Source organism: Scleropages formosus, chromosome 20, assembly GCF_900964775.1.
Source record: "Scleropages formosus chromosome 20, fSclFor1.1, whole genome shotgun sequence".
Lineage (NCBI taxonomy): Eukaryota > Metazoa > Chordata > Actinopteri > Osteoglossiformes > Osteoglossidae > Scleropages > Scleropages formosus.
Genome location: NC_041825.1, coordinates 8,014,640 through 8,035,632, shown reverse-complemented (window position 1 = coordinate 8,035,632; position 20,993 = coordinate 8,014,640). Strand labels below are relative to the sequence as shown.

General features: G+C 49.1%; 1 protein-coding gene across 1 annotated transcript; it reads right to left on the bottom strand.

Annotated features, from left to right (window-relative positions):
• Nucleotides 1-9,967: 9,967 nt before the first annotated feature.
• On the bottom strand, nucleotides 9,968-20,448 carry LOC108926351 (beta-1,3-N-acetylglucosaminyltransferase lunatic fringe-like). Its single transcript, XM_029246955.1, has 8 exons — nucleotides 19,877-20,448; nucleotides 13,262-13,310; nucleotides 12,632-12,734; nucleotides 12,350-12,503; nucleotides 12,131-12,216; nucleotides 11,731-11,896; nucleotides 11,506-11,591; nucleotides 9,968-11,255 (listed from the first exon to the last, which is right to left on the bottom strand). The coding sequence occupies exons 1-8, from the start codon at nucleotides 20,336-20,338 to the stop codon at nucleotides 11,189-11,191; spliced, it is 1,173 nt and encodes a 390-aa protein (XP_029102788.1). The 5' UTR covers nucleotides 20,339-20,448; the 3' UTR covers nucleotides 9,968-11,188.
• Nucleotides 20,449-20,993: the final 545 nt, after the last annotated feature.

Sequence of the window (20,993 nt, the reverse complement as noted above, 5' to 3'; positions counted from 1 at the left end):
TCACCACGAGCGAACTTACCATGGTCCAGAAGGTCCCCGAGGATGGAGCCAGATTCCTCTCATCACGGCCTTTGACGGGGACTTTCAACACTGGTTACCATGAGGCGCTGCTCCATTAGCTCAGAGGACGGCTCGGACCTCCGGTGTGCCCCGGCTGTCCTCGGCGCTCGGCGCGGCATGCTGGGAAACCGCAGTCCGTACATCAAGCCAGCCTGCAAAAAAGTGGGATGTCCCACTGGGGAAATGTATTTAAATTGCCATTTCCTTATTTTGTAATCTGAAGCGGCTGATAATGTAGTAGCTGCCAGCTGCCTTTGGCTCTAAAGGTCACAGGTTCGAATCCCACCTCCAGCTGTAGAAACCAGTAAAAAGTGTCCAGCTGTATAAATGGATAAATAATCACGGTGGGTATCTTAACATTGTAAGTTGCTTTGGAGAGAAAAGTGTCAGCTAGATGATGAAATGTAATCTGTGTATGGTAGTGAGGAGTCTTTAATAACTTGATCAATGAATAAATAAAGAATTTTACATGGATAGATGGATAATATCCAAAACAAAGGGAATCGGATTAGACTGGGGAACATTGAAACTCCCACCGTATTGTCAATCAAAATGACCAAAACTGCTTTATTTGGTTTCTTTCTTTCCTCTTTCTTACGTACATGGAAAGGAACGTTATTTTCACCTTCTTCTTAATGTTAGCGTTGTCTTTTCATGCATGAACTGCTACTAGTGAACGGACCAAGGTGTCGGTTTGCGTGCCGTGTTCGTGATCGAAAAGCCGACATTCCGCACCTTTACCCTTGGTCAAGGTCGAAGGTGACGAAGAGCGGTCGAAAGCGTCCCCTGGAAGCGTCATTTCCGACCTCGTCGTCCAGCTCTTCGCCAGACCTTATTAGACTGGCCTGTCCTCTCCCAAAATTCTCAGAAAAAAATGGAATGGAAAATGCGGACATGCGATACACCCAAACCACGGCGTAGACGGAACAATAATAGATGTTGTTGTGATGTTACAGAAAAAGCTGTTCTTCCTGGGTGTGTACTGGGAAATATATATTTTCAACGAGGAAACCTATTTTAAAAATGCCTTTCTAATTCTTTGTGGGCTAAGAATATAGTAATGAATTTAGCAGCAGATACACATGACTTAGTTGAAGGATTATTTTTATCAGAACTGCATCCTAGCCCTAATAACCTTTGATTCCAGGTTATATGGTCTATAATCCATGTATAACTAGGTATTTACGTAAGAAAAGGCTCCACAATTTAAACCCATAGAGCAATTATTGCTTTTCAACACTGCTTTCCCAATGAGAAAAGGGGATTTAGTTTCCATCTGAACATTGCGCAGGGCTTCGTATCTCCCAGCGGAGATACGGAAACATGCAGAAGAAACCTGATCATCCCACGTATCGGTCTCCAAGTGCAGAATAATAAAAGTTAACCCGAGTGGACTGCAGTGTCAATACATATAAAAACAAATGGCAAAATAGTGTGTCAGAAGCCCCTCTAAAGATAGCACGCTCCACGAAATCACATTTTCTACCGTTTATTATTCCTCCTCAAAACGGACTTTTGTCTAATCAATTTGAAAATGAAGTTTTGTTTGGAGTGTGCTGTCCCGTCACAGAACCCCAGCGCCGCGGTTATGGATCTTTGTCTATTGTTTTCTTTGCAGGCCTCGCTAATTGCATTTAATTACAGTCTGTTTTCCGTGTTTCATCTTTTATTTTTACCATCCGCTTTATTGGGACTGTTATTTAAATAATCCAAATTTGGGCTAAGGGAACACATCTGGGTGGATGTTTGGGTGGCCCTCTGTGTGCGTTTCTCCGAGTTTCTGCCCTTCCTCCTCATTGATTTTAATTATGCGTATAATTTTTGTATATTTATATAACGTTATATCTCATTTCATGTCTAATTTTCTCGATCTGGATTTCGTAACAAGCCTTTAGTATAAAGTGTGAGAACCGTGGCGCAAGTAGATTCATTTGCTCCGTCACTGACTTCTTGGAATGGAAAATAAAAATGATAAATGCATGCTTTTTACAGTATGTGGATGTCTGCAGATGTAAAAGGCTCAGCAGTTTATTGATGTTTTGCTTCAAAGCACAATGGGGCTGTCAATGAAGTATCATTATGATAGTGATTTTACGATCTGTTCGGTTACGGTTCGTGGAAGGTGACCGATGAGCATCCAAAGTGATTCCATTGCTTTAGAACGTAGGGATATGACGACCGAAGCTCTTATGTCTCTCACCTGCAACAAAGTCCTTACTGGCTTATTTGTTGAGCAGACATTCCATCTAATGCCCCTTGGGAGGCATTGATTTGCACTGATTTAACTCTCTCATAGTGCTGCTTTTAAAAACAAAAAAAAACCTGTAGAAAAGACCACTTCATCTCGGGTGTCCCGACGTCTTCTTCGCCCCACTGATACCCGAGATGTGGATCACGGGCAATCCATTGAGTTGACGGCGTGCACTCGAACCTGTTCCTTGCCCGGCTGTCAGGGAACGTGGCATAAAGATTTGAGTCTGCCACTGGTTGCCGAGGGCAGCTACTCGAGTGAAGGCATCAGCCCGCATGGTCTAATCCCAAATTCCAGCGCAGACAATTGTGCTGTGAAACGGAATTAACGTGGAATAGCTATCGGACAAGTTGCAAGACACTTTTTCCAGTTGTCAAAATCCCCAGCCTCGAAATAATGTGCAGTTTTTCCGGTCATAAATTGGTAAACGGTAAATTTGAACAAAGATTTTGTTTTGCAAAGTAACAAAATCATAGTCTCGCCTTTTGACCACCTTTTCACTGGAATGTGAATCATGACTTTTTTTTTTTTTTTTTTTTGACTCAGCCTGATCTCTTCTAAATAATATAAGAAACATGTAATGGTCCATCATAGGGTGGTCACACACATTCACAGGTAACAGTTCTCCTGAAACACCTCCTTTGACTGTGGGAGGAAAGCTGGGCACCTGGAAAAAAACAGTCCATTCAGTCCAATGCGACATGCCTGATACAAGTTTGAGAGGACACGGTAAAAAGAGGGAAACAGAAGTTCCCAGATAACGAGCAGACAAAGAGCAAAGGGCTACTGTTCCCGTCCTTTTTATGCCTGCTTGGATGTTGGAGATAAAATGTTCCTGCAACGACCTCATCAGCACATGGGCATCGATGGACTATAGAAAAATGTTCGGAGCTCTGCGCCGGAATCAAAACCTCTGCTTTTTCACATCCCACTTTACCTCTAGCCTGAGTGCATCCCTCCAGGCCCCAGGGGTTCTGGGCTATCCTTGGTCAATGGGGTCATTGTTCACAGAGGTAGGAACACATCTCGCTGAATCTAACCTCAAAAAGCTGTTTATTTGGAGCCGCGGGGTCCGCAAGGGCTGAAATCGAAGCAGTGGTTCTTTCTAATGTTAGGAAAAGGTTTTCAATAGTGGGAAATATGTGCGATAGCCAGCCTGTACCCCATAATAGTCCCCAGCATTGGCAAGCTTCTCTTTCATTTGGGCAAATTCTCCCAAACGTTATATTTATGTAAGAATTGCTAAACTAAAACGTCCCGTAAATCATCTCGGCAGACCGTAAAACTTCTATAGAGCGACGCTGTTGAGAGATGGGGATTTTTCTTTTTTTTGTTTCTCTCTGGATGTTCTGGGCACTTTTGTGCGATTCTTGAATTTGCGAAGCCCTTGTGTGCTGCGAAAGTACAACGTTACCTGCTTCTCAGTTTCCCTCATCAGACAAACTGGAGAGGCGGAGCGCCTGCGACAAGGACGGGTTCCGCTGCACGTAACAAAAGTAACCTAGTGCCTCTTCTGCGGACATTAATGTGCGGACATGTCCCGTTTCACCTTGTTACTTAAGTTAATGATATTTATTAATTAAGAGAATGACATTCTTCTTCCAGGACCCACACAGACTGGCTCTTGTAGCTGTAATCCGCGTTTATATCCTTTCATGGCATGATTTTTGACTTGTTACTTTTGGTTTTATATGTAACTACACTTGACCCTTGAACAACACGGGTTGGGGCGCCGACCCCCCATGCACTTGAAAATCCGTGTATAACTTTTGACTTCCCAAAAACTTTACTAATATCCTACTGTTGACCGGAAGCCTTACCGATATCGCTCGCTCACACACACACACACACACACACACAGAGTCTGAAACCGCTTGTCCCGAGCGGGGTCGCGACAAACCGGAGCCTAACCCGGCAGCACAGGGCGCAAGGATGGAGGGGGAGGGGACATACCCAGGATGGGACAGATAACATAACCAGTTGATTAACACATATTTTGTATTATATACTGTAATCTCACAATAAAGTAAGCTAGAGAAAAGAAAATGCTAAGAAAATCACAAGGAAGAGAAAATACATTTCCAGTACTGCAGTGTATTTATCGATACCGTAAGTTTACATCGTCTGTTTACAAGATGAATCGTCTGTCTGTAGCTACATCATTATTGTCTCATATGATACAAAACACTGTAGATGTTATACATATTACGTGTATATTTTATGGTAGTAAATGACAATATGGACTAGTATCTACATATATTTTATGCATTCGTGACATACCTAAGTCGTCTTAATTTTTTCGGTATTTCTACACAGTTACACAGGCTACACAGTTCGTCTGCAAGTTTTTTCAAATTGTCGCAAACCTCCAAAAAATTTTCCAATATACTTATTAGGTTAAAAAAAAATCCACATATAAGTGGACCCACGCAGTTCAAACCCGTGTTCTTCAAGGGTCAACTGTACACAACCAGAGATGTGATTTCCTTACACTTTGTGTTTGCTGTACTTTGTGGACGAAATACCAAAAACCATATGATGTAGCACTAACAGTAACTCAACATTTTGGGCACCAGGTGGCATTGTGTTTAGACTCGTTGTCTTGCCTTCTTGGGTGTCAATCCCATTCCTGCGGTAGTGCCCTTGAGCAAGGTACATACTCTGAACTGATAGAGTAAGAATTACGCAGCAGTATGAATGAGTTAAGTAGGTTAGTGTACAAATTCGACATTGTGAGTTGTTTTGGAGAAAGGCATCAGCAAATTGAATAAACCAAATACGTGAATGTTATGTGGACTGAAAAGTCTTCAGGTGTAGCTTTTGTTTTCCGTCTCTTCAGAAGAAATGTTGGATACACTTCAAACAGAGAGGCAGATGTAGCTTATTCGTGAGCGCAACAAATTCCCAGTTTTTGGAGAATGTCTTAAAGAACATGAGAAACAATTTATGCCCTGCAAGTAGAACATTGTTACTGGTTTTTGTGTCATGGTAAGCAATTTTTCCATTATTTTTTATTTTTATTTATAAGTATTTTCTGACTTACGGCATATAACGGGCAAACCCCAAATTAACAATCAAGCTAACATTTTAGTGTAGGCAGTAATTTGAGGGAAATATGTTTCATCCCATGAACATGCATAATTGTGTGTGCTTTGGCTTTGACTGTCAAACCTTAAATTACTCCTCGAGGTTTGATTATTTTTGCCACTTTGGCACCTTGTTGGGCACTTTCAGGAAGCTTCACTAATACCATAATTTTCCTGGAGAATAGACACTGGGCAGTTCTCACAAAATGTGGTTTGCTACCCAGCTGTGGGAAGCCAGTTGAAATAAACACTAATAAACTGTAATTATATATCTTAGTGTGTATGCACAAATGGGAACAATAAACAGTACTCTGATTTTCAGGGGAAGTCCAGTGACATTATCCAGAGACACTAAACGGGGTACCAGACGTCTTGTCTTGACTCCGAAGCACTTAGTCTCCTTTGTGTTTGTAGATAAGATTGCTTGAATGGCTCAGTTTCAAGTTATTATATTAATTTATATTTGTTTATTGTAACTTCTGTAGCCAGGTATTTGCTGATGTTTTCATGCACCTCTGTTGAGCACACAAAGCTCAGTGGTGTTAGGAAGGACTGCGCCTTTCAACGGCGAACGTTGGCAGGCTCTTTCCTCAGCCGTTGTCTGCCCTCTATCTACCAAACAATCTGAGTTACTGGGCTTTTGAAGACAGCTGGAAGAGAAGAAAGCGTGTTTTTTCCTTCTGCCTCTACACTCAGATGGGGGACATATCCTTCACACTTGTTCAAAACAGTCTCATAGGAAAAACTGGCCTCGTAGCTGTATCGCAAGTGCTGCCACATCCACCTGAAACAGTCTCAATAAACTATTCAGCCAGCAGCCTTTAATAACAAAATATATAAAACTGAACAATTTGTTCACTCAGCTTGAGGGGAAAGAAATCCATCACTTTATTTATTGTTCATTTTTTTACTTAGCAGACTCTTTTCTCCAAAGCAACTTCCAATGAACTCTATGTAGTGTTATCAGCCCACACACCTTATTCACCATGGTGACTTACACTGCTTGATACACTACTTACACTGGGTCACTCACCCATACATCAGTGGAACACACTCGCTCTGTCACTCACATAAACACTAAGGGTGAACCTGACCAGCATGTCTTTGGGCTATGGCAGGAAACCAGAGCACCTGGAGGAAACAGACACAGGGAGAACATGTAAACTCCACACAGACTGAGTGGGGATCGAACCCACATCCTCTCACACCACGCAGGCTACTCGCTGTACCACTGTGCCACCCATTATTTTGAAACACCAAATATTATAGTTCTGGGGGAAAAAAATATATTAATGCTTGAAACGGTGGATCCATCTTCAAATTAGTGCCTTCTGGGTTCTCATTTTGATTCATTTTTAGCAGGTAGATCTAAGAGTGATTGATACGTATTTCTTTATGGCCTTGAAAATATGGACTGGGAGTGGAATGAATAAACACTCTTGCGTCGGTTCTTGAAAGGCTGCATGTGCTTTTATGAGCCGCCTTTGCTCGGCCTGTCTCTTTATCGGCTCCAAGGCCACCGGGACAACAAAGGACCCTTTGAGCCATGGCCACACCAGTAAAGGGATGGGACGTGTTTACTCTTCCCGAATAACAATCGGGCAGCCAGGAGGGACTTGAAAACAGCCGCTTTTGTTCGTACGTGTGGAAGCAGACGCCGCGGCCTCATCCTGTCGCTCGACGGGGGAGGGGAAAGAATCCTCCGGGGCCGGTCACCTGTCGGCCCCTCAGACTGGACGCCGCGGCGGGGAGACGGCTCTTCGGAGCGCCACAGGAGGCCACGCACCGGTCGCTTGCTTTCTAAGAGAACCGCAAGCTTATTGAGTTGGTCATCCGGCTGTGCTGTGCAGATAGCGGCCAAAGGCTTCCAGAGTCTTCAAAGTGCCCGGGAAAGGGTGTTGAAGGAGATAAAGTAAGACCCGCTCTCATTTCCAGCCGCTAACAAAATCCTCTCTTGGCTACAGCTCTTGTGCTCAATTAGTTCTCATGCCATCAAAAATCATCACTATACTTGTTCATTCAGCAGATGCTTCCCTCTAAGGTGACACACCAATCGCTTAGTAGTATTTAGCCGATACCTTCATCCAAGGTGAATAGCTGGTAAGTTAAGGCTGCTGCTTTTGGACCCAAAGGTCGTGGGTTCGCTCCCACCTCTAGCTGTAGTACCCTCAAGTAAGGTACTTATCCTTAATTGCTCCAGTAACATTACTCAGCTGTATAAATGGGTTAATAATTGTGATCTTAGCATTGTAAGTTGCTCTGGGGAAAAGTGTCAGCTAAGTGAATAAATGTAAAGCAGCTTATGGTGGTGCTGATGCTCTAGAAGCGGTTCGTCCAATGCAAATTCAGCCAAATGCACCGTACCGGATTCAGCCATCGATTCGCAGAAAATGCGTGTCTTCACAGGGTGCAAGGAAATCAGAGCATCTGGAGGAAACCTGCATAAGCATGGAGGGACATGTGAACTCCAAACACACCGAGCGGGATTCAAACCCCTATACAAATGCACAGCCCAAGAGCTGTGAGGCATTAATGCTTCCTGTTGGGCTTCTTTCAGTGGAAGGTCAGCATACCCTTAGTTTAAAGCAGCAAAATATATATATATACATATATGTATGTATGTATATATACACCATTTAGGTCATCAGATTAGTTATCAGTTAATCGCATCACCAGCTCATTCTGAAACTAAATCCACAGCCATTTTCGGTAGGGCTGCGAGATTTCACATGCCGAAATGAGTGTATTGTGCAACACCAGCCATGGTTCATCCTGTCCAGTGCTATGCAGGACTGCGCTTCGCGCGCAGCTGAAGGCAGAGCGCTGTCCCAAATTCCACACTCGACATCAGCCACGGGTGATTTGCATTAACGCGCAGATGCTGCGGTGAGCAAAGGACACAGCTGGTTTCTCGACACAACAGTTCGGCTCGTTTCCCGTTGAGAGCAACTTCTAAGATCGGCGAGCGTTTCCACAAAACGGTTCCTGTAATCTCATCCTGGACGTAATCTGCTTTATGATCTATATTTCCTACGATTGGCCATGGCCTGCTGGAGCCCTGGTTGGTTGCATAAGCATAAAAATTGATGGGTAGACGAAGGGCACATTCTCCACTCTTGTGGTAACAATGCATGTTGTTATGAAGGAGACGGGCAATCTGGTGCTTTCATTATTAACTCTTCACAGCACCACTCTTACAGATGGAGTTCGAGGAGTAACGGGGTCTGCAAGAAGATGTTAAATGTTTTATCGATATGTATAATTCTATTCTATCGCTAATAATGGGTTACTTACAATGGCGTTATGTTCCGATAAACCCATCGTAAATCGAAAATGCATTTAATGCACAACCTACCGAACATCATAGCCTAGCATACGTGCGTTGGCCATCACGGGCTTGCCGCCTTCATGCTGGACAGTTAGCTTGAGTTTCTCCTCGAGATTAATTACCCTCCTCTTCTTCTCACCAGTAGCAGGAGACACAGATGGGCATTTCGTAGACATGATGGATGCACAAAACACAACACAGATACGGAGGGGTAGCCAAAAAAATGCTGGCAAGACACAACACCGTAGAGTATCGGTTGTATACGCTAGCGACCGCGTGACAGACTGGGAGATGCGGATTGCTGCCGCTGCCCAGCATCACAAGAGAGTATTGTACTGCATATCGCTTGCCCGGGAAAAAGAATCTGAATTCAAAGTACGGTTTCTACTGAACGTGTATCTCTATCGCGCCTTCGTAAAGTCGAAAAATTGTAACTCGGGGACCGTCGGTATTCAGGTATAATTCAATTCGAGGATAAGGTGCTCTTATCGACTAGGATCCTTGATTTTTCCACGTCCTGTACTCACATAGACGAGACTGCGAGGAATTATTTCGTTCTCGCCAATGTCATGGACGCCGTGTGACTGCCATGCCTCGCCACGGTGCTCATCCACGTGGCCCCTCCATCACTGCACTTTCTTATATTCTAACGTGACTGGCCAAGTTGTGTGAGAAGATCACGCGGAAGATGAAACTGAGAAAAGACGAGACTCTTGGGCAACCTACAAGTACAGAATGGATTCTTTCTTATATGACTATTAGCCTGTATAGAGAATTTACACAGACGCCTTAAACAGAATGATGCTTCGTTTTGCAGTATAACTGACATCATTGTACATTTAAAAAAAAAATTGGACACTCTGAATGACCTCTTACCAAAGCATCAGCTAAACAATAATAAAGAAGGAGAAGCAGAAGGCAAGAATGTCAGGCAATAGTCTGCTTTATTAAAAGCAAAGAATGGTTACCAGTAGAGTTTGCATGGTAACAGTATCAGGTTCATAATCCCTGAGAAACATTCTATGCATCTTTCCATCTACCTATATACGCAAAATATACAGATAGAGGGATATTTACTTATTTATTATCATAAGCAATACACAGTCCAGATACTGGACTATAAGTGACAGACAAATACACAAATAGCAAAAAAAATCAAATGAAACACATCAGAAGAGCTTCTGATCCACTGGGGAGAAAAAAAAAAAAAAAAAAAAAAAAAAAAAATATACGTATGCCAAACACAGTCGTTTTAAAAATCAAAATGCACAGTAGAAAAATACTGCTTCAAATATATTTACAGACAAACCCAGTGTGGGTCATTCTCACAGAAGAGATATCGTCTGCGCGCGCAGAAGGCTGCTGAAGTTCTCGTAAAGCCCTACCATAGTACAACCGTAGTACGAAAGACTCGAGACGGTATAGCGTGTGTTACAGAACGGCTCACGATCTTGGGACGGAACGCAGGGAAACTGCGTCTGAACGATATTTTTGTTTCACGGTGACCTTTAAAACACATCGACGAAAAGCACAGCGATATTATTGGTAGTGCTCATACAGATGCGCCAGTATCTTATTTTACGGTGGCATGAACAGTTTAAAAGGCGGCAGGATGATAAACAGATTTCCCTTTATGTACACGAGGCTTTTTCGAGAACAAGCGACAATTATTTCAAGGAAGCTGTGCAAGTAACCCTTGAACACGTCCTTATGCATCACAAGATGATTGTAATATTAATTTCTCAATGTTAATATATTATTTTTCTTTACAATGTATATAAGGTATTAAATATAACGAAACCTACACAAAAAGTTAATTTTTGGGATATCTTCCTTCAGCTTATTTGAAGCATAGCAAATCTAATGGGGAAAAAGTGCTACACCTCAAAAAATAAGAACATCCGAGTACAAATCCATAACTGCCCATGACCAGCTATAATCATAAAATATAATACTGAAAAAAATTGCATAAAAGGCCTTCGTGCGGTTTTGTCCGGAGTCTACCAAAATAAGTCTCGTAGGTTTCTCTTCAGATTCACACATAATTTCATAACTACCTAAAACTGCATCCAAAATGTTAATCGAGAAATGTAAAAAAAAATACAGTAATAAAGCTTAATATTAATGATAGAGGAGATGAAGTAAAAGCGAGTAAAAGCTGGCAAAGGCACTGGTATATAAGCATACATTCTATGAGAATAGCGAATAGGACACGAAGCACCGTTTACAGCATGATGTCCGCGGACATCCCGCTCAGCAGGGCGCTCTGCTCCGCCTCCTCGCAGCGGCATCTGCGCGGGAGCACCTTGGGCCGCACAGCAGCCCGGCAAAACTAACGGGGCCGACGGGCCGTCGCGGCAAAAATGCGATGACCCTCCTGACCCCGAATGACATGGGTCCCGTGTGCCTTTCAGATACCGAGGCACCGTGGGGACGAGGATTCCGGAGAAAGGGCGGTCACCCTTAATAGGCAACCTGGGAGGGGCACCAGGGGGTGTCTGGGTACAGCAGACAGTGCACGGACTTGAACCTGGAAAAGCGCGAGAGAAAGGCGTCAAGGGAAGGCCACGTACTGTGTGGGGAAAAACCACGCAGAAAGACACCGCGAAGACACCCTTCATAACCGGCTCACTGGAGCTCCTTCAGATACCGTATGGCAGAAAACAAAACATCGGGATGGGACATGTGGAAGATCTAAGATGGGAAACAACTGAATAACTTAGATCTTTTCTTAAAAAAGAAAAAGATATTTGTGTCTGCAAGCTGGTGCCGATCCTCACCTGGATGGGTCCTCCTCCAGCGAAAAGGCTCCCTTCACATTGATGATATTCCTCTTGTTCTCAAACATTCCATAGCTCAGCGTAACCTGAGAAAGCGCAAACGCACAGCACGTCAAGGCTAAGCCCCGCGCCCCGTTCCTCACAGCGTCACCGCTTGGTACCCAAGGAACCGAAAAGGAACGCGGCGGGACAGTCGGCGCGGGCGAGAGTTTTGACGGCGTTTACCTGCTTGTGCAGCTCGGTCGTGGACACCTGCTGCAAATTCTCGAGGTGGGAGTGGAACAGGTTGCTGCGGATCAACCTGACCCCCAGGACGGACTCGACGATGTAGCCGACGGTGCAGTCGTCCGGCAGGCGAATCCTCTCCGCGGTGTTCATGAAGTGGCCTCCGCTGCGAAGGGGCCGAGAAAGAGACGCGTCTGAGGCTGCCGCGCTCAACCGAGGGGACTCGAGCGTTAGCGGAGATGGAGAGAAGCTTGTCCGACCCTGCGCTGCATTACAGTTAATGACTGCCGGAACCTATGCCGCACCATCACGAGCTAATGCTTCGCACTCTGCCACCTTCGTGCGGCCGTGACCGTTTACGACGATTATTTACGGAAGGGGCGCGAGGCCACGTGCTTACCTTGCCCACGGGCTCATCTTCAGGGCCAAACCTCGGCTCACGCAGAATCCCGCGCCGCCCGTCGCGAACCAGAAATTGACAGGCCTCTGAGGAAACCAACGGAAACGCACACTTATTGTCTCCCCGGTGCTCTTCGGCTCTCCCGCGATTTGCCGGATTAGTACGTCACGCTGAGTGACGCGGGAGCTCTCGAGCAGGACGGCAAACGGGTCGACCTACCATCTTGTTGTCTCCGAGCCTCTCCGTGGCTTCGATGGGCCGATCCAAGCTGGGTTTGCCGATGTACACGTCCTGAGTGTGAGCGTAGAGGGACAACAGCTTGACGAGGGCCCGCATGTTCACGTAGTTGTCGTCGTCCACGTGGCAGAACCACCTGCGATCGGCAACGAGCTCGACTGAGCGGCGTTCGGCAAAGCGAGCCAACCGGCGCGACCGTGAGCCCGACGAGAAAACGGGCACGGCGGACGCGGAAACGACAAAAGAAATCCATGCATTCCTCACTTTTTTCCAGTCTCGATGAACTTGTCGTACTCCACTGCCATCTTGCAGGAGAGCGCCTGGCGACTGTGCGCCGCGGAGCAGTTGGTGTTGACAGCGTGACTCCCTGCGTCGGGGAGGAAAGGGAGAACCTTTGTTACCGAAGCCGGAGGTCAGGAGCCCGCGGTTAGCGGCGAACGAGTCCCATCGTTCGGTCTCTCTCGAGGCTCTCTGCAGAGGCCATCTGCACCCCGCCATCTGCCACCTGTTATGAGGCAGACGCTTGTATCCCGACTCAATGGGCTAATTTGCTCGTAAGGAGCGGAGGCCCAGCAACAAGCGGAGCCCTGTCCGGGTAGCCATCCCGGCTCCATTCTGCTTCAATTTCAAGGAGCCTGCGGCAACGCCACCGTTTCGCCCTCGGTCGTCCTTTCGACGGAAACGCAATAAACCCCAAGGTATGAGGCTCCGATATCATGTTAAGTATTACTGAAAGAGGCGTCACGTGACTGCGGCTACATGTCGGAAACCGAAAGCTTAAGACGCTCTGCGAAATCCCCTATAAAACTGGCGGACTTTTCGACGTTTCCTTTACCGATGCCCGTAGGCGTTTGCGCTCCTGCTTTCTCTTAACGCCAAAATCAGGTGACTCACCGATGTTCTTCTTCAGCTCTTCATCCTCCCCATCCGTAAAGACGTAAGTCTGAAAAACACGAAAACCCGTTTGCATTTAAACGCGCAACTCGAAACAGGCTTGAATCGGGCAACGGCTCTGCTGGTTTTACACTTTTCGCACCATTTTGCGCTTTAAATGTCCGCTATGGAAACGCGAAGATCCTGTGGGCGACTCGACGCCGCGTTAGTTAAGCGATTCAAACGGGCGCACAAAGAGCGCCTCCGCAGATAAAAGAGCCTTGTTCTGGGATGTGCCCTCACCATGGTAACCGTGCTGGTGCCCCGCAGCATCCAGGACGCCGTCCTCGCAGCACGGTAAAAAGGGAAGCTGACCTCCCTCCCTCCCCTCCACTTCTAAATACCCGCACCTCCCCACTGCCACTTCACACTTTGGCAAAAAAGACCACCTCTTCGCCGCTTCATATCGCTGTCCGCCGATGAAAAGGCAACGTCTCAATGCTCGACAGACGGAAAGGATAATTGAAATATTCTCGGTCGGCTGCCAGGAAGCACGGCGGAGTCAAAGTGACGCGAGCGACACGGTGAAGATCACACCGCGATAAGCTGTTCTGAACGACACGCACCGGGTCAGGCGTGAAGCGCGCGAACCACCGGCCCGCTGACCGAGTTGCACCTTGACCCCGCCGTCACCCGTTCCGTTCGGTTTCACCCCAGGCGGAGCTGCGGCAGGCTGCTTTACCTCTGGGGTGGGTCCTACACCTGGACCCCCTGGGGGGTTTTACCGAACACCACCGAGTAGCTGAAGACGGGTGTGAGGTGCCCTCCTCCTCTACCCCTCTACTGGAGTTCCAGCTCTACTGGAACTGTTCAACGGGCGACAGGTGGGGTAGTGCTTAGCGCCGCTGCCTTTGGGCTTCAAGGACCCACGTTTGAATCCCACCTCCCGCTGTAGCACCCTGACCAAAGTACTTAGTCTAAATTGCTCCGGTAAAAATGACCCAGCTATAACTGGGTAAGTCTTTGTAAGTAGCTTAACGGTTGGAGAAAACGTGAGCGAAACGATTAAACGGTAGGTCTCTAATATAATGAGAAACGCCAACGGAAGGGCGGCGCATCTACGACTGCGTCGACGTCGATGATTATGGTGGTGGTGGTGGTGGTGGTGGTGGTGGTAAACCCCCCCCCTCCCCCACACACAGCCCAGCCTTTTTACCTGCTCGCCGGATTTGTTTGCTGAGCAAACCGCGCGCAGATGTTGCGCAGTGCACTGGGCAAGGACTGTGTTTGTTTAAAGGAGGGTGGCGGCTGCACCGGCAGAAGCCTGTTTGCTTTAGGGAGCCGAGAAGAAAAGACTAATCGGGGAGGCAGCCGGCGGCTTCGGCCGGGGCAACGAGCGAGAGAGGGAGACGGTGCGGCGGCGTGCTCCGCGCGCCGTAATTCACCCCCCCGTGCCCCCCCATCGACCCTCCCCGACGCCCCCGCCCCCCCCCCCCATCCGCGCACACAGAACGTACGCTTCGACGGGTTTTCCGACACGACAATAGGGCGTGTTTTCAAGCTGGGTTAAATCTCCGGCGGGTGAAGTTTAAATACGTTAGCGTGCATTAGCATACAGCTGCAGTGTTTAACCAAAAGGCACGGGAGAGCAGAAGCCGCGCTCTTTTGTTTCCCGGCGTTCGGGGCCCCCGAGAAATCCTTTAAACGGCTTCCAAGCAGCGAGGCATTCCTCGGAACCGTCCGAGAAAGCGCCATTATCCACGTCTGTTTTGAGATTAGGTATCCGCGCGACGAGCGTCCGAACGGGGAACGGTCCCTGCGCCGTTATCCAAACGTTACTGCGCTTTCGCGTTCCGATTGAACGCGTGCTTATCGATTAATATGCCCGCGAGTTCGGTGCGCCCAAGGCTGGGAAGGAAGCGATTAATGGCTGCACCACACGCCACGGCTGATAGCTGGGTCTCGCTCAGGGCAGAGCTGACGGGAGACCTCTGGGTGCTGCCGCCATGCCTACCAGCTCCGCCCCCTCGGAGGAAGGCGAGACGTTGGGGCCGGGGGGGCCTCTCAGGAAACCTGCAGCCTGGCTGGCTGTCTCCGTCTCCCCGGGAAGGAAGGGCCCGTCTGTACCGCACGCCTCGACCGCTTTCCTGCGTCCCCTCCCGTGCCAGGAAACGCCACCGTAGCCCTTCGGCACAAGACGCGCATTTCTCGAGCCCCCCCATCCGTCTCCTTTTTTTTCTTCGTTCGGCCGAAGCCATTTCTCCCGTCCCCTACGCTGTTGCCCGCTGTCCGCAAGACGTGGCTCGGTTTCACGGCCTAGAAAAAGGAGCCTCCCGCACCAAACGGGTCGGGGGGGAGGGGGTCACACCGAGGCCCAGGGTGATGTGGCGGTCCCCGAGACACGCTGCGCCCGCCAACCTGGAGGGAGCTCGGCGAGCCGGTCGGGGCTTTCCGCTCAGCTAACCTTCTTCTCCGGGATGCTCCGACTCACTCTGGCGGAGCTCCTGACATTGCAGTCATCCCACGGGAGGTACCCACTCGCACCAGGCTTCATAGCAAAACCCCGTACGTGCATTTCAACGCAGTCCCCCCCGTTTGGAAATACGGAAACTCATTTTCTACGCATTTCACTCAACGTTGCCGGGCTCCGGACAAACGGCCCCATCCCATTGCGCTGTACGCGACCGCATTTCACGGCACTTTTACCGTTTAATTAGGCATTGTCGACTCTCCCTTTCTACGCACGGCCCGTAAGCCTTTCTGCGAAATCTGCGTTTCTGGGCGTGTTCGTAAGTTCCCAGCTGCGGCCGTATTCTCCGGGAGGAGCGAAACCACGCCGGGCCGCTTTCTCAACTCTGTGGCCGAGCGGGCTATTTGAAGGGCCCTCCACGGTGCCCGCCGCACGCATGATTAGAGAGGGACCCGACTTGTGCCCTCATTGTTACGGCCACGCCGAGGAAGACGCATTGTTAGAGGCGCGGGGGGGGGGGGGGGGAGGGGGCGGTTTGGAAATACAGGAAATTACGAGATGGAAAAACAACACCCGTGGTGGAGCACAGAGGGCAGGAATGGTTTCGAGCGTGAAAAATACAGACTTCGTAATTTATACGCATTTAATTTTACATGTTTTTATTTAGTAGACACTTGTCTTCAAAGCAGCTTACAGCGTTAAGATGCTTGCACTGATTTACTCATTTATATAGCTGGGTAATATTTTACAGTAGTAATTCAGGGTAAGTACCTTAGTCAAGGGTACTACAGAAAGAGGCGGGATTCAAACCTGGGTCCTTCCTACTGCTAAACTAAAGAACTTAATAAAATAACTTACCACCTAAACACTAAATTATACAATGTGAGCCCGACGCATGATCCAATCTCAGACGTATGTCAGAAATGTCCTTATAATAAGAGAGGGCGATTACTTTGAAATCAGTGACATTTCTGAAGGTTTTACGTTGCTTACGAAACTAGTTTTTCGGTTTACTCATCTAAACAGTGCCCCCCCCCCCCCAACCCCCGCCCAGGTTTGGCATGTTGACCGAGGGTGAGAAAAATCCCTGAATTTGGGCCTTGTTCTCCAGTGTGAGAAGAGAGAGGAGTAGCTCGTGCGGGTGTATCCTGACTCAGCGCTTTCTGTCATGGTGGGAAAACACACACACACACACACACACACACACACACACACACACACAAAAACACCTTGATGCAAGGACAAAGGGGAAGGGCTGTCGGGGAGCGAAGCGTTCCCTGTCACTCAAGGGGAACCCAGCCGCATTTTTTTTGTTTCCGCGCAGTCTGATGACTGTACCTGGAGACTGCGGGGTGCCCGTGTTCCCACAAGAACGAGACACCTGGCTCAGGTCTCCTGTTTACACATAAACAGGGCAGGTAGAAGACAGCACCGAGGGGAAATCGCTGCGGCATTTCCCGGCGAGACCGGCGTCGGCGAGCTCCCGGTGCGAGTCGTAAAGAGATGCAACTCGGGTTCTCCGCCGCTCCGCGGGCGACGGCGTTCCGAAGGTGCTCGGCGGTACCCGCTCCGCGTGGCGGCGGATGCCATAAATTCCAGATTTAACGGCTTGGGTCACCTCCCAGTATCCGCAGCGCTCGTATCAGTTTTGGCAAGAAGGCACGGCAATAAAACGGTCAAAAAGGTCCGAACCTTCAAAAGCACTCGGTGAACGTAAAGCGAAGAGTCAGCAGATGTCTGAGATGGTCGCCAGATAAGAAGCACGACCGACTCGATGAGAGACGCCTATATTTACACACAGAGAGCGTGCGGAAATGTTCGCGTGGCGATAACTGCCGTTTGTTTCCTACTTAACGGCTGGAACTGGTCTTTTTGGAACTGGTTTTCTAGAAGCAGCTCTCTTTGACCAGTATTTGCCCCCACCTTGTCAGCAAGTTCCTTCTGACACGGTTTAATCGGCAGCGCCAAGGGAATTCAAAGGTAGCCTTACTGAACTGGACGCTTTATTAACTTGCGGATCGCGGTTTTGTTCTTCGGACACCGACGTGCTTTCAAAGGAAGGGAGAAGCTTTACCGCATCCGTGGCACGTGTGCCGGAAAGACCCGACGTCCACTTTCGAGTCATCTACGGGACGCCAACGGAGAGGAGTAGAGGGATCCTCTAGTTTCCAGGAGTTCGTCCGACCGCGAAGATTGAATTATCGCACGTGTCAAGAATGACCATCCGCTGCTGGCTCTGCCAAGCAACCGGTTCTGGGTTCATTTCAGTTACGCCTTCTTTAGGAAACCTTCATTCTTCTCTCACCTCCGTTTGACCCTCACCTCCAGGGTATGCGAAGCACATTAAAGGATGACATACGTGATACGTCTAAGTGTCGGATGGATACGCCGCTATGGTGTTCCCGCTGAGCCGCGCTATTGTCTGCAGGCACGCCGTCCCCAAAAGGCCGCATTCTGACGCTGTCAAACCCAGCGTGCCGCTTGGGGCAGAACTGTCCAGTGGATGCTTTTTTTTTTTTTTTCCTCCCCTCTTTCTTTTTTTATCGTCACCGGTGTCAACTCTTATGAAGCCCAAAGACCCAGCTTTCCCAGCACGTGGGGCCTCCACTCAGACGCGGCCGACCCCCTCTTCTCCGCAAACAACGCGCACAAAAAAAAGTCCCGGCTTCAGCTCCCCGCGTTCCCATGGAGAGGCTGAAGCGATGAGCTGGGAAGGCCTTTCTTCGCCCTTCAGAAAGGGGCTTTGTTAGTGCTGGAGAGGGGGACCCATGCTGGACGCCGCCGCTATAGATGCTCCCGGCACCGAGGTATTCACATGAACACCCCAGACAAAAAAGGGAGAATGGGGAGAGGGAGGCAGGAGAAGGGGGACCGAGAGGCCGGGCGGCCCTCCATAGATGTCACCGAGCACAGAAGCGGCTCTGACAAGGGGAGAGGGACGGAGCGACGCCGAGAGCGCCGTGGGTGTCAAAGTGCGTCTTCCCGGAGAGCCGTGACACATGCCGAAACCAAACGCGGCGCTCCCGTCCGTAAACCCCCACAGTCCGCTCATCGCTCACGCAGCAAGTGGCTGCAGGGCCCAGGAATGAGCCCCCTGTCCCACGTCTTACCGTAGGAAAAAAAAAAAGGCTTCGGTGGAAAAAAAACGCAGGGATTTGTAATACCGCCTTCTATCAGCACTTTTTATCTAGCGAAAGCTAACGGAAAAATTCTGAATAAATGAAGTGAAACCAAAAGGTGCATCAGACACAGCGAGGAACATCTACAGAATAACCTTTGAAGGTCCTCCCACTCTTCCCCCCCCCCCCTTTCTCCTTTTCTAGCAGCCTTTTTATTTTTTTAGAAAAATCAAACTTTATTGTACCCACAGTTTCTCTCCTGATGGCTTAAGAATAAATAAATCCCTTTTCCCCTCTTATAATCCCCCTCTGTTCTCCCTTTATGATCTCCGCCTGCCTCTGGTGCACATCTGACAAGCTTTGGTCAACTCGCAGAGGATGAGTCTGCGTCGCTAATCGCGTTTCACGGCTCGCACCCGAGCCCCGCCGGGGGGCTGGGAGAGCGACGGTCGCGGATCGCAGGGTGACAGCGGCTCCCACCGAGAGACCCCCGGGTGGGGAAAAACGGCGCGTTCCGAAAAATGACTGTCGTCACCAGTAGAGCGGATGACCGCCAGCGCTACGGCGACTCCCTCGCACTCGGAAGGCCGTGGTCCGCGCGTCACTTGCGTCCACCGCACGCGTTCACCGCACGGTCACACTAGACCCCCTAACAAGAGAAAGGAGCACAACCGGAGAGTGACCACATCGCTTTATTAGGTAAAGCGAGGTTTACTGAGTTTTTTTGGGCAATCTGGTCCATTAGTGGACTAATCTAATGCAGCTGTCAGGTATTTGGGGACCAGAAGACACAAATAATGGGGGGACACGACGACCCCGCTCGCCACACCTGGACATAACTTGAGGAAACCATGAGTAACATGTCATGACCCTTCAATATGTCCAACATATGGAATTATACGAAACTGATGAGTAGTCGAGAAAAATTTCCAACTAATCTCGGCGGGGGGGGGGGGGTAAAAACAGCTGCAAATTAAACATCATCATTAATTATTATTATTTATTATTATTATCTGATTATTCTGGTCTCCTGCTGCTGGCGCTCACCTCCTGCACGTTCCTTGAGATCCACGTCCGAAGGAGCAGCTCCAGCCTGGACTGATGGAACTTCTTGGTGGTCTTCACAGCGACGAACACGTCGCTCGCGCCGATGTCCTCGGCGGGGGGCGGCTCCGCGGTGGCCCTGCCTCGCGCCTCCTCCTCCTCCGGGCTCCGGACCTCTCTCCTGCCGCGCGCCAGCTTGCTGAAATAGGCGGAGAACCCGCCGCCGCCGCCGCCGCCGCCGCCGGCCTGGCCCGCTCGCGACTCGTCCCGCCGCCGGTCACCCGGGGCGCGCGCCGTGTCCAGGCTCTGCAGCGCGCGCATGCCCGCGTCCCTGGCGCTCGGCGCCTCCTCCGCCGCGGGGACGGCCGCGCGGCGCTGCGCGGACACCAGGAGCACCGCGAGACAGGTGAACATCGCCCCGGCGGCGCAGGCAGCGCCTCTCTTTCCACAGCTTTTCGACATCATGTCTAGAGCTCGAACGAAACCCGGCGAATGTAAATGTGTTGCGTTTTTAAAGTCATAAAAATGTTGTTCTATGACTTTTTCCCAATGTCACTACACGACGCCCGCTTCTTCCAGCCGTCCTGCCTCACATGAACGGTATTTGCCGCTGAAACATTTTATAAATCTCTCGCCCCCCGCCCCGCCTCGACAAAGGCCACGCCAGGTGGGCGGGCCGCACTACTGGACGTAACGCCTATGTCGCCTTGCAATTCGAGCAGCCCAAGTGGTCGAATGGCCCGCCCAATAAGAGGAGTCCAAACCGTACGAGACACGCCCACAACACAAACGCTTCGGAAAAGCCCGCCTAACGGAGGAGCGTTCTGTTGGCCACGCCCACAAGAAGAAGGCAACGGTAAACCACGCCCACGCGAGCTGGACCCTGCGCTACTGTGCTCTTCCTTCCGCGTGCGTTAGGCGTCCGTGCATGAAAGTATAATATGAAAAGCCGGATCGATAGATTTTTATTAGCTTAGTAATGCTTAGGGGAAAAGCAATTTCCCGTGAAAGTAAATACGTTCTTTGGCCTACTACCCCAAAAAAAAAAAAAAAATTCAAACGAAATATATGCAAAACAGGTTTATATGTAAAATTCTTATACTGTGGTTTATTTCTTTCG

Excerpts from the sequence above, each read along its gene's own strand:
- LOC108926351 (XM_029246955.1), bottom strand. The coding sequence starts at position 20,338 with ATGATGTCGAAAAGCTGTGGAAAGAGAGGCGCTGCCTGCGCCGCCGGG. Across the intron at positions 12,217-12,349 it reads GGCTCGGAGACAACAAGATG|AGGCCTGTCAATTTCTGGTT; the intron begins GTAGGTCGACCC and ends TGGTTTCCTCAG. Across the intron at positions 11,256-11,505 it reads CTGGAGGAGGACCCATCCAG|GTTCAAGTCCGTGCACTGTC; the intron begins GTGAGGATCGGC and ends GCGCTTTTCCAG.